General features: G+C 41.2%; 1 protein-coding gene across 1 annotated transcript in view; it reads left to right on the forward strand.

The window, feature by feature from the left end:
• The window catches only part of Ddc (dopa decarboxylase), a 104,344-nt gene that overhangs the window by 74,271 nt on the left and 15,775 nt on the right, over positions 1 to 14,298 (forward strand). Inside the window, exon 10 of the mRNA XM_074065502.1 lies at positions 13,712 to 13,788. Coding sequence (XP_073921603.1) covers positions 13,712 to 13,788 — 77 coding nt within the window. The remainder of the gene's footprint in view (positions 1 to 13,711; positions 13,789 to 14,298) is intronic.

A 14,298-nucleotide genomic window follows, 5' to 3' on the forward strand; every position in this document is an offset into this window, starting at 1 on the left:
GTTTTGTCTGAAATGCTAATTAGAGTACATAAAAACTGTAGCTTGGGCTGGTGGTGTGGCTCAAGGGGTAGAGAGCCTGCTTTGCAAGTATGAAGCCATGAGTTCAAACCCCAGCTCCATCATTAAAAACAAAACAAAACAACAACAACAACAAAAAACCCTGCAGCTTTCATGAATGTGGGTGTTCTTTTGTGCTCTGTGGTTATGTTCTTGCATTTTATCAAAAGTGAATTGCAGTGAGGAGAGCTCCCAGATAGAGGGGTCACAATGTCATCTTTCAAAATCTAATGTTGGTGGAAATGCATCTTTGTTCTGCTGGGATGTTAGGTCTGCCCAGAGGAAGAGTGCTCAGGAGCTGGGGTATGGGGAACCCTGTCACTGACCCAGTGCAATGTGCACTCCCAGCGTAGGGACGTCCTTACTAGCAATGAGGTAGTGAGTTGTGCAGCACAATGGGCCACAACTGTAGAGGCACAGAGGGCGAGCTTCTGGGAAAAGGATGGAGGGGCCCAGGGCAGTGCCGACCAGTAGAGGGGCTCTTGTGGCAGTAGGTATTCATCGCCTCCTGGATAAAAGGACAATCTCCACTATGACTGTTCCACTGTGATGATAGGTGCTGGCTCTGAAAGTGGAGTTTTGGGCCCAACGCCCCAACTCCTGGGATTCCATATGCGAGGTCCTGTCACATGCCCCTATACACTAAATAAAGAGGCATGGTGAAGGCAGAGAAAGAAGGATTATTACACAGTTCGGGACATGCCATGGGAAGAGGCAGAGTAAGCACTCAGCTCATCTTCAGGCATCTTTGGGGTACAGACATGAGCTGTATATAGGTTTAAGTAGACAAAGAACTGGGGGCAGGGGACAAAAGTATGCAGTCGCAGTCACAGGTGTGTTGCAGTGGTTGAATAGAGCCTGGTTGAACATTATGTCAGCCCTTGTTCTTTGAGGGTTCTGGAAAAGTTGTCATTGCTGTCATCACTTGAGGGGGGCAGTCTAGTTCCCATGACATAATTACTCCTGCTCTAGGGTGCAACCTCATTATTATGGGCAATTGTCCCCATTCAGAGGGGTGATCTGCCCTCTCTGCTCCTTACAGGTAGTTTCAGTCCCTTGTCATAAAGATGTTATTGATCATTCCTGTCCTTCCCTGATTCCAAGGTGCCTGCAGGAGAGAATGGCTCAGAGCAAAGGACAACAGGTACAAAATGGAGACAGAGATGACAGGCTTTTCTCCTATTTTTAGTGAATTCAGGGACTAAGTGAGGACTCAGTGCTTTTTTACAAAAGCAGTTTCAGGACCTCTTACAGCAGGGCCTTTCTGATCCCCCTCTTTAACTAGCTCCATGGACCTTGAGCAGCCCTGAGGGGAGGGCATGGACACCACCAAACCTCGTTTACAGATGAAGAAACTGAGGCTATGGGAACCAAAAATGTTTGGGATCATTGGTCTTCTAAATGTAAATTTGGACATCTGATAAGGAGGAGTATGATAAACACAGTATCCTGCCTGTGGGTCTTACCAAGCAATGCTTATGTTAGGGCTGAGAGAAAGCTTGCTTTACCAGTGATGTGGGGAGAAACAGGCTATCATGTGTCTGTCACAGAGCTGATGTGACCCAGGCTGTCACAGACTCCCTGGAGCAGAAGCCAGGAGAGCTGGGTCTGAATTTTTGACTATCTCAGACAGACCAGGGTCAACTTGGCACAGCCTGTAGAAGGAAATTGGACAAATGAAAGTGATGTAGGTGATGTAGGGAGGAGGCGCAGGAAGAGCAGGGACGAGGACAAGGCCATCTGGAGGAGAGTAAAGATGGGAGGTGGGTAAAACTAAACCTGAGTCCTAAGGTTTAGGACTGAGTTGGCCTCAGAGAGAGTAATGGGGTTGGTCCTTATTCCCTGGGCTGGGCAGGGTTTTGATACCCGAGGTACTTCCTATGTTCTATGGGTTTTAAAGGCTAAAGGATAAGATTTAAATCATATTGAAAATGTGGTCTTTGTTTCCTGAACTGCTGGGCTCTAGACAGAACAATTGACAAGGATATGAGCGGGGTATTGTGCATCTGGGGAAAAACAGGTCTGTCTCAAACACAAGTTTGTGTCCCATAACACCCTATAAGTGACCTGAATCTTGACTGATGGAACTCAATCTGGAAGGGCTGATGTTTTAAGGCAAGCATCATCATGTTTACAGTTTGGACCACCGTGTTTGCATTATCTAGGTCTGCCATGGATGGTATCACACACAGCAGACATGTATTCCCTCATAGTCCTGGAGGTCAGAAGCTCAAGGTCAAGGCATTGGCAGAGTTGGTGTCCCTGAAGCCTCTCCTTAGCTTGTAGATGGCATCTTACCCTGCCTCCTCACTTGGTCTTTTCTTTGTGTGGGTCTGTGTCTTGATCTTCTCTTTCTCATAGGACATGTGAGATTGGATTAAGGCCACCCTAACAGCCTCACTTCCCCTTAATCACCTCTTTAGAGATACTGTCTTCAAATACAGTCCCATTTGAGGTCCTGAGGGCTAGCACTGGAATGGATGAATTTTCATGGGGAAGGGAACACAGTTCAACCTGTAACAGTGCTTATAAGTAATGACTGGAGAAAGCCATCAGCTGATATCCAGAGATTTAAATCAGTTCAGTTTATGTTAAACTCCACAAATTTATGTCTACTACTTTCTGTTTTATTTGAGTCTTATTAATCATAATTATGTCAGTTACTTCCTGATTTATTTATTTTATTTTATTTGTGGTACTGGGGTTTGAATTCAGGGCCTACACACACCTTGAGCTACTCTACCAGTCCTTTTTTTGTGATAGTTTTTTCAAAATAGGGTCTTGAGAACTGTTTGCCCAGGGCTGGCTTTGAACCATGATCCTCCTGATCTCTGCCTCCTGAGTAGCTAAGATTACAGGCATGAGTCACCAGTGCCTGGTGTATTTACTTGACTTTCATTAAACTTAAATTTTCTTGTGGTCTGTACATACACACTCAATCCCCCATTTTTTCTCATTGTTCTTAACCACAGTGAATATTTTTCATACTGCCTTGCTGGGCTGGCATAGTTGTTTGTACTGTGGGCCCTGCATACTTCTGTCCAGGCCCCAGGAATTAAATTGCTGGTGAGGCTCGTAGAGAAATATCTGAGTTTGGAGTAGCCCAGTATAAACCAGGAATAACTATGATAGTTGTTGTGTTAGTCAGCTTTCTGTTACTGTGACAAAATACTTGAGAGAATATACTTGAAAAGAGGAAAGGTTTGTTTTGGCTTGTGGTTTTAGAAGTTTCAGCCTATGGTTTATTGAGCCCATTGCTTTGGGACCTGTGGCAAGGCAGTATATCATGGAAGGAAGCAGGTGGTATAGCAAACCCTTTACCTCATGGCTGGGACACAAAAGAGAGACAGGAAAGATCTGGATTCTCACTATGTCCTTCAAGGACACACGGACTCACGACTGGAAGACTCCAATAAGGCCCCACCTCCCAATACTCCACAGGCTGGAGATCAAACTTTTATAAGCCTTTGAGGTACACTTATCTGAGCCATAGCAGGTGTATTGGTCCTTTTCGACTTCTATAACAAAATACCATAGACTGAATGTCTTATAGACATCAGAAAATTTTTTCTCATAGTTACAGAGGATGGAAGTCCAAGATCAAAGCTTCAGAATCAAGCAATGGCCCACTTCCTCATAAATAGCATCTGCTTGCTGTGTCCTCCCCCAGTATGAGGGGCACAGGAGCTTTCTGGGTTCTTTTATAAGGGGCACCAGCTAATCCCATTTATCAGGGCTCCCTCTCATGACCTAATCACCTCCCCAAAGCCCCCACCTCCTAATCGCTTAGGGATTATGATTTTGACATAGGGATCTGGGGGAGACACAAAGGTTCAGATGGCATCCAGGGTAAAGGTCAGAGTTTAATTAGAAGAGCACTTGACTGGGAACTTTATGAAGTTAAAACAAAAGCAATGTTGTTTGTAGACTCCAGGAGTCTCAGCCGTGGATGAAGTTTCCAGGAAATAAAATCAACCAAAGGAAATGGAGAAACTAAATAAAATAAGTCATAGGTCGGTGAAGGCTGCAGTTCATGTGATCAGGAAGATGTAAGGAGAAGGGCTTGGGAAAAGAGAAAGAGAGAGAGAGACAGAGAGAGAGAGACAGAGAGAGATTTGGGTGAGAAGGATGGGGAGGCAGAGTAAACTGTGCTGAGGAGACTGTGGATTGGCAATTTCATTCATTGATCACTTGTGACCAGGAGCTCCAGGAAAGCCTCACTGGTGAAGTGACCTTTGCCCAGAGAGTTGTGTAGAGGAATAGCACTTGGGAGTGAGAAGAACACATGCAAAATCCCTGGGGTAGAGAAGGAACAGCACTCAATTCAGATTAGGTGAAAGCCTTACAGATTATTTACTTTGGTCCAGGTGGATTTAAAATTATTTTAAATAAGCTTTTGAATCTCAAAATTAGTGGTTTTGCATACCCATGCAGTTTTTTTAATATCCCTTTGGATAATGAGAGCTCTGTAAAGTGACATTTCCATAAGTTATGGTGGCATTAAGCTGTGTTTTCCAATAGGGCACAGCCCTACTGGCCAGCCACATGCAGTCATGAAACTCCTGGAGAACACATTTTATTTTTTATTTATTTTTTATTGGCTTAGAGTCTCATTTTTTTTTAATTTTATTATTCATATGTGTATACAAGGTCTGGGTCATTTCTCCCCCTTGCCCCCACCCCCTCCCTTACCCCCCACTCTGCCCCCTCCCTCTCACCCTCCACCCCCTCAATACCCAGCAGAAACTATTTTGCCCTTATTTCTAATTTTGTTGTAGAGAGAGTATAAGCAATAATAGAAAGGAACAAGGGTTTTTGTTGGTTGAGATTAGGATAGCTATACAGGGAGTTGACTCACATTAATTTCCTGTGCGTGTGTGTTACCTTCTAGGAGAACACACTTTAAAAATTAGCAATTGTTCCTAACCACATGCTTTGTTTGGAAGAGTCATTGTGCCAGGTTAGATGACAACAGTAGCCAGGTGCGCCACTGGTGGCTCATACCTGTAATCCTAGCTACTCAGAAGGCAGAGATCAGGAGGATCGTGGTCCTCCTGAAGGGGTTTTCGAGATAGGGTCTTGCAAATTATTTGCTCAGGCTGGCTTTGTACTGTGATCCTCCTGAGTAGTAGTTAGGATTACAGGCATGAGCTACCCATGCCCAGCAGATGCAATGTTTAATGGCAGCCAGAGTGATGTCATAAAACGCAGCAGCAAGTAAAGCATAAGATAAGAGAGAATTCTTGCTCCCACAGCATGCAAACTAAGAGCACACGACTTACAAATGTGTGCAAAGGGAGCCTTGTGTACAGAGCACAGTGGGACCATTCCTCACAGATCCAGAAGAAATTGAGGAAGACAGAGGGCTGTTTTCTGGTGTGAATGAACCCAAATCTGGCTCATTCCACATTTACTACAGCTGTGATTTACTGCTTTCTCTCTGATACTGAAATTGTCCTGAATTTTAGCCCAGGAGGTATAGTATAAAGGCTAAAGATGAATAGCTGGGCACAGCATTCCTTCCCTCTTGTCTGCCCAGCAGAGAGGTGGGATAAATGGAGCATGCTTACTGGAGGTTGGTTGCCTCCCTGTTTGCATAGTGAGGAACAGCACATGTGCCTTGAAGGTGGTGACAGGCCTGGGGGAGAATGAAGTCTGAAGATTTACTCACAGGCTTATTTTTTTGCACTCTCCTAAATATCTACTGAATAAAAATAATTATTTCACTTGTCTAAGAGATCATTGCAGTCATGTGACATTTCCTAACACAAGAGAGTACAGGTAACCTGTTGAAACTGTTCCAGGAATGGGGGGAGGGACAATAAAGGAGAATGGTGGAGGGGGTGAATTCAGGTATGATATATTTGATATATTGTAAGAAACTTTGTAAATGTCACAATGTCCTTCCAGGGAGCAATAAGAAAAAAAAAAAGGCAAGAGTATAAATAATAAGTATACTCCTGAGAAACGGGGTTCAAAGAAAGGCAGGTAGGCTGGAGATGTGGCTCATTGGTAGAGCACTTGCCTAGCATATGCAAAGTCCTGGGTTTGATCCCTAGCACTGCAAAAAAGAGTAAGGCAAATTTTAAAATTTTAAAATTGAAAATTTTAAAACAAGCAAACAGTCCTAGGTTGTAAGTTTTTAACTGATGTCATTAAGATTTTATTAACTCAACCAATAACATATAAATGGATTTTTATTTCTCTTACTGGCTTTTTCGTATTCCTTAAAATAAGAAGTGTCTCTCTTTGTTTAATGAAATGTTACCAATGGTTTGCCCCTAATTTAACATAAACACATTGGTTGAAATTTTTAAATATTGAAATGGACAAGATAATTGAAGTTTCTAAAATTGGCAATCATTACAAATCCAGTAAATACATTTTTTAATGAATCCATTACTCTGTTCATAAGCTTTTTATTGTTCATTTGTTATTTTGAATATTTTATAAGTAAATGTAAACCAGTCTGCTCAGAGCTTAAGGTCCCTTTCATAGCAAATCTTTTCCCAAGTAAGAAACTTTTACATGTGCCAAAGGCATAGATTAACTATATTTTAAAAATGGCTTGACTTCCCCTCAAATTAAGTTTTACCACAGCTGTTTTGTAATGTTTGCATACTTCTGTTATGTTCTCTGGATGCTTTTCTTTTTTAAAATTGGTTTCTTTAGAAGAGTCTTAATCAATCTGGTTATGGTAAGACTTGATTCTAGAACCTGTTTTAGAGTCATTAGAGGGTGTTTTCTATGCAGATTTTTAGTTTCTTTCTCTTTGGCCCAGGCTTGCTTTAAAACCCTAAATCTTTTGTAGCTGTTGTTGCCACTGAATGAGACCTCAACAGTTCTCATTCAGTTAGTCCTATATAATGTTTAATGTTTTCTTTTTTGTTATAGACTTTTAAAAAAGAAAACTTGGACTGGGAATTTAACTCTGTGGTAGAGCCCTTGCCTGGCAAGCAGAAAACCCTGGGTTCCATCCCTAGCACTGAAGGGAGGAAGGAAGGAAAGAAGAGATGGAGAAAGAGAAGGGAGGGAAAAGGAGGGAAGGGGAGGGGAGGCAAAGGAAAGGAAGGGGAAAAGGACAAGAAGAGAAAGGAAATGGAGGGGAGAGGGAGGAAGTAGAGGAGAGGAGAGGAAAGGAGAGGAGAGGAGAGTGGTCTCTTGTGTTTCCAAATGAACTTTAGAGTAGATTTTTCAATCTCTGTGATGAAAGTCATTGGGATTTTGATAGGAATTGCATTGAACATGTAGATTGCTTTTGGTAGTATAGCCATTTTTACTATGTTGATTCTGCCAATCCATGAGCTACAGGAGATATTTCCACCTTCTGTAGTCTTCCTCAATCTCTTTCTTCAGGGATTTGTAGTTCTCCTTGTAGAGATCATTCACATCCTTTGTTAAGTTTACTCCTAGGTATTTGTTTTTGTTGAGGCTATTGTAAATGGAATTATTGTAAATGGAATTGTTTTCAAATATTCTTTCTCAATTTGTTTATTGTTGGTGTATAGAAAAGCCAATGATTTGTGTAAGTTGATTTTATATCCTGCCACATTGCTGAAGCTGTTTATGGTGTCTAGGAGTTTTTGGGTAGAGTTTTTTGGGTCTTTGAGGTATAGGATCATGTTGTCTACAAATAAGGATACTTTGACAGTTTCTTTACCTTTTTGTATTCCTTTTATCCTTTCTTCTTGCCTTATTGCTCTGGCTAGGAATTCCAGGACTATGTTGAATAGGAGTGGGGAGAGTGGGCATCCTTGTCACATTCCTGATTTTAGGGGAAATGGTTTCAGTTTTTCACCATGAAGTATAATGTTGGCTATAGGTTTGTCATATATAGACCTTATAATGATGAGGTACATTCCTTCTATTCCTAGTTTTCTTACAGCTTTTATCATGAAGTGGTATTAGATCTTGTTAAAGGCTTTTTCTGCATCTATTGAGATGATCAAATGGTTTTTGTCTTTTCTTCTGTTAACGTGCTATATTACATTTATAGATTTACATATGTTGAGCCACCCCTGCATCCTTGGGATGAAGCCAACTTGGTCATGGTGAATGATCTTTCTGATGTGTTGTTGGATTCAGTTTACCATTATTTTATTGAGGATTTTTGCATTGATGTTCATTAGTGAGATTGGCCTATAGTTCTCCTTTTTGGATGTGTCTTTGTCTGGTTTTGGGATGAGTCTAATACTGGTTTCATAGAAGGAGTTAGGCAGTGTTCCTTCTCTTTCTATCTCATGGAAAAGTTTAAGGAGAGTTTGTATTAGTTCTTCTTTAAAAGTCTGATAGAATCTGTCAGGTCCTGGACTTTTCTATTTTGGAAGATTCTTTATTGCTGCTTCAAGTTCATTACATATTATAAATCTGTTTTGCTTCAAGTTCATTATATATTATAGCTCTGTTTAGGTGGTTAATACCTTCTTGGTTCAGTTTTGGATGTTCATAAGTATCTAGAAATTTGTCCATTTCCTCAAGATTTTCAAATTTGTTGGAATATAGGTTCTCAAAGTAGTCTCTGATGATTTCCTGGATTTCCTTGGTGTTTGTTGTTTTCTCCCCTTTTGCATTTCTGATTTTACTGATTTAGGTCTTTCCCCTCCTCATTTTAGTCAGATTTGCAAGGCATAAAATATAATAGGAAATTAGAAATACCAAGAACTGAGTGAAAGTAAAGATGAGACAAGACTTATGTCACACAGCTGCTGTAGTACTTAGAGAAGGGACTTAAGTAGGAAAGAGGAAAGTCAGCACATTGAAGGCTCAGCACTTAACTGACACCATGAAACAGCCACAGAATAAACCCTCAAATGTTGAATAGAGGGAAACAGTGAAGATTAACAGAGGCCATGAAACTGACAATAAGGACCCAGTGGAGAGGGTCAACTAGGCTAGATACTGGTCCCTGGCATGCAGAAGACTCTGGGTTCCATCCGCACCACCCAAGGGATGAAGGAAGGAAGGAGGGAGTGAGAGAGGAAGGATAGAAGGAAGGAAAGAAGATGGGAATGATAAATGATCTCAGGAAAGATAGATCAAAATAAAAGGAGAACTGGGGATATAGCTCAGTGATAGGAGTGCTTGCCTAGCATGTGTGAGGCTCTGGGTTTGGTCCCTAGCATTGCAACAAAACATAAAATAATATAAGGATATGTATTGAAAGCTGTTGAAAAATGGGGGATGGGAGGTAACGGAGTAAGGAAGAATAATGGAAGGGGTTGAAGGGACCAAAATAAACTATACCTACAGTGGGGATTCATTGAGCAATCCCTTTGAACATCAACTTAAATATTAATAATGAAAGCTAGGACTGTAAAATAGGTACTATGTATGTGTGGGGGGTAGTGGGAGGGGATGGGTGAATGAAGGAGATGAAGGTGAGGGAATATGGTTAATGGACGTCATATACTTATATGAAATACAACAAAGAAACCTCTTGAAATTGTTTTAAGTGGGGCGGAGGGGTTGAGGGGGAGAGATGATGGGGGTGATCTAACTAATGTACAGTATAAGCCTAATTGGAACTGTCATTATAAATCCTCTCCACTCATATAATGAATATATCCTAATAAAAATGTTTATAATAATAAAATGAGAAGGCACTTATCAACTGTGGTAAGAAATAAAAAAATAACTATAGGCACTTCAGAGGTTTCAAAAAACAGTAAAGGAGTATTATGAATAATATCATGCCATGAGTTGCCCACAAATATACATATACAATAACTATAAAAAAATTCTACCAAAACTGACTCAAAAATAAATAGAAAAGTCCCCAAATCTTACAATGTAACAATAGCTAAATTTTCCTACAACAGAAATGTCCAAATTCTTTTAACAGCAAACACTCCAACAAACTGTCAAGGGAGTTATCAGTTCAATCATAAATATAATTCACAGAGAATAATAAATGTTTCTTATCATGAATTTAGTTTCAAATTGATTCTAAAACTAGGTGAGAAGCTGAGAGAGAAAACCAATACTTAAAAGTTAAAACATTAGCAAATAAAATCCAGTGATGTTTAAAAAATAGTACAGCATCAAGTGGTGTTTTTTCCAGATATGCCAGGGTGATTTAATATTAGAAGGTTTTAAAATGTCATTTCCCCTGCTAGTGTTGAAGGAAAAACAGTTATCATCACATTAGGTACTAAAAAAAAATTAGATAAAATTCAACACCCATGCAGGACAAAAACTCTCAGTAAAATAGGAGCAGAAGAGAACTTTCTTAGTCTGATAAAAGATAGCTACCAAAAAGCTACAGTAAACCTATCCTTAATGGTGAAAGAAAGATTAGAAGCACTCCCTTTAAAATCAGGAAGGACTCCCTTAATCATTACTTCTATTCAACATTGAGCTTTCCTAACCTGCATGCTAAGAAAAGATAAGCAAACAAAAAATTTGAGGATCAGAATGGAAGGTATAAAAACACTCATTTTTCTCACATAAGACAACCATCTGCAATGAACAGCAAATTCTTCTAAGTGTTATCATTAATAAGAGAACGTGGCAAGATTTCTAGATTGACTTCCATTTTGAAGATTGTATTTTTAAAGATTGTATTTTTATATCTACAACTAATGGCACCTGTAATTTTTCTAAGAAAGAAAACTCTGTAATAGCAAAATTAGACAAAAGTTTATTAAGAATGAATGTAGCAAACCTGTTTAGATTTTTATGCCAGATATTCTACAATTTTTTTTTTGGCAGTGGTTAAGGAAGTCCTAGCTAAATGGTGTGCTTTTTTCTATACATGGGTGGAAAGATTTAATTGTAGACCTTGATGCAAATGTAATAAATATTCTAGCTGGCATCACATTTATACGGGCCCAGGATAGTCTAGAGAATTGTGAAGACAGATATTGCAAGAGTTTGCTTCATTAGACAACAATGCAGGTAAAGCAGCAATGACAGAGCCGGTGTTGTACCAGCACAGGTGTAACAAGGAGCTCAGGTCATAAGCGAGAGCCCAGCCACAGGCCCCCACAGGTGCAAATTATTCTAATTTATAGAATATGGACAATGTCAAAGAAAAATGAACAGAAAATGCCTCGCCAAAGAGGAAACACATATGGTCTCTTAGTGAATGCAAAGTCAGTCAGGCTCATTTGTTATCAGAAATGCAAATTAAAATCACAGTGAAGAGCTGATAGTGCAGCTCAGTGTTAGAGCACTTGCCTAGCATGTGTGAGGTCCTGGATTTGATCTCCAGCATTAGGGGGAAAATCACAATGAAACAGTATAGATTATGACGATAAAGTCTCTTCACATGAAATGTCCTGGATGTAGAACCAGAGAAGCCCAAACTCTGAACACCCATTGTGGAAACTAGTTTGGTACAATCTGTCTAGTAAGGTTGTAGCCTCCTTCCTACAATCTTAAGATACCAAAATGGCATCCTGACCCAATTCCATAAGCAGATGTGTTTGTCGAGGTAGGATACATGCACAGGGATGTGCCTGGCAACATAGCTTGTCTCACAATAAATGAGAGACAGTGGGGAAACAATGAACTGGGGTTTGAGTTCCTGCAACACAACCCAATAAACTGACCAGAGTTATACCCACCAAGGAGTGTGAAATTTACAAGCATGTTATTGGGGAGGAGAAAAAGCAAGTTGCACAAAAATACACAAAAGAAGGATGCCATTTATGATTTAAAAGCTTAAGTTTATATTACTGTGTGCTTATTGACAAAATAATACCATAGATTGCTTAGGAATTTGTGCAGGCAATTTTGTAGAACAACATGGGTGTGCTAAACCCAAATTAAGCCTCTTGCTTTGCCCTGAAGAGGAAGAAAGTGAGGGGAGGAACCCATCAGGCAGATTTAATTTATTTAAGACTGAACTTTTGATTCATAAGCAGGAGGCAGAGGTATTATTTCTTATACCTTTCTGTATGACTTTATAACTGCATAGTATTTTTTTAATTAAAAAACAAGCTCAAAGGTCAATTTCAGAGTCAGTGGGAGGGAAAGCCTGATCTTCCTGGACAAAGGGCAGAGCTCTACTGACAGCAATCACCACACTCCTTTCTCTCTTTGTCCCCTCTCCAAAGGCCAGGCACAGAGCTTTCTCTAGTACAGAGACCCAAAGGAAACTTCTCATAAAAAGTTCACGTTGTATCAAAGACCCACCAAAATGCCCACATGCACACAGAACAGTGGGTGTAATGAATTTGCATCCATGGGCCACAGAGAGATAGACATTAGGATGGCTTTGTCACTGCTTCCTGACCTAGTCTGTCTTTTAACCCTTTAAAGAAACTAAGCCTTAGTTCTAAGTAACTCTAGCCTCTTTCTCTCCCCTCTCCTCCTTGGTAAGCCTCATGTTGACATCCTATTTCATGCTCAAGCCTAAACTAAGGTCAGATTGACAGTTCTTTTCTAGTCTTCCCCTAGAATAATTTATTTGCCATGAAATGGCTTTGAGACAGTGTCCAAATTGCCAAGTGAAGAGCGGCAATTAGCATAGTATAAACCTTGCAAATCCCAGTCCTACTAAGAGTTGTGCCGGAATCATGCAGAATGGCTGTCACTTTGAGTCCTCCTCGGGCAGGAGGGTGGAGCAGGAGTCACAGAACATTCACTGGGTGTCTCTGGGCTCACTGGTGCCACCAGGGGCCTGGCACTGTGCTGAGCCCTGGAGCCACAGAGCGGAACCAATGCTAAGTTTGTGGGGTTTTTCCTCCTGACCAGCCTTCGAGCACCACAGACATCAGCTGAATGACCTATAATTCAATCCTGCTTTGTCACCTGCCACCCAGTTTGCCATGGACCACACAGATTTAAGGGTTCAGCCTTTTTTTTTTTTGGCTTCCATTTCAGATGTCAATCTCAAGTGCTGACCCTTCCCTTGATTACCTGCACTAATGGCCAAAATAGAAAATCAGCGGTTCCCAATCCCTTATTCCATGTTGGATAAAGAATTTGCTAGTATAACTTGTAGAACTTAATAAAACATTTGGTTCACTTTGACAGGTTTATTCGAAAGGATAACAATAAACAGCCAATGGAGACATGCATAGGGCAAGGTTTGGGAGTGACTGGGAGGGGACAAGGTTACATTGTGGAGCTTCTAGGCACTCTGTGGACACCCAGCACCTCAACGTGGCAACAGGCCAGAAGCTCTGTGGACTTCATCACTACTTAGTTTATAATAGCATTCTCTTTATTTATGCACGATTAATCACCTGGCAACTCTTTCCTCAGCCCATCTTCCTTCCCTGCAGATTGGGGGCTGGGACTGAAAGTTCCAATCATTAATCAATAATGCCTTGAACTTTCTGGCCAGAAGTCCCCCACCCTGAATCTCTCTTAAGTTCCTCGGCTGCTAGTCATCTCATTATCATTCAGAAGATACTTGTACCACTCAGAGACTCCAAGGGTTTTAGGAGCTGTGTGCCAAGACCTAGGGACAAAGATCTCATATTTATTTTTACTATACTTCCCCCTGTCCACACTCACTCCAGTGCTCTGAGCTCTGGACTTACTTGCTAGAGTGAGGCCAGTGTGGTGAGCAGAGATGTGGCCATGAATGTGGGTACTCAAGCAGGGGTCCCTGGAAGCAGGTGCCTGAGTCCAACTAGGCCCAGGGGAGCAGGTATTGGAGCCCACTCCAAGATGAGCCCAATCATTCATTCTTTCAAACCAGGGTGAAAAAGAGAATCGACTTAACAGGAGCCTTCAAACTGGACCCTGTTTACCTGAAGCACAACCACCAGGACTCAGGTAAGTGGTGTGCCTGTTTTTTGGTCTGTTTCTGGTTTATTTTCACCAGAGCTGCGTTGGAAGTGCCTAGGAGCCAGAGGGCCAGGTGCAGGTACCTAGGATTTGCCCTCAGAGCTCTTTCCCAAGCTACACCTGGGTTAAAAGGCTTGGGTGTCTGTGGGAGGCTCTGTGAGCATGGTGAGAAGGAAACAAGAAAGAAGTTAACAAATGGCCTGCACTGAAAACAGGCTGCTGTCGGAGGGAGGTCACCACAGGGATACAGTTGCTGAGTGGCCTTGGACTTGACAATGTGCTTCTTAAAGACCAGGGCAGAGAGGAGATGCGGTATGGTATTTGAGTCGTGGTGCCTGTACAAGTCAGCTTTGCATCACTACAATTAAATGCCTGAAGCAGTTAACTTACAGAAAGCTCATGATTCTGGGAAGCTCAAGTCCAACACAGGGCAGCTCCATCTGTTGGGGACCAATGTCAAGGGAGACAGATCATAACAGGAATATGTGGCAGATCAAG

This window comes from Castor canadensis, chromosome 2, assembly GCF_047511655.1.
Source record: "Castor canadensis chromosome 2, mCasCan1.hap1v2, whole genome shotgun sequence".
Taxonomy (NCBI): Eukaryota; Metazoa; Chordata; class Mammalia; order Rodentia; family Castoridae; genus Castor; species Castor canadensis.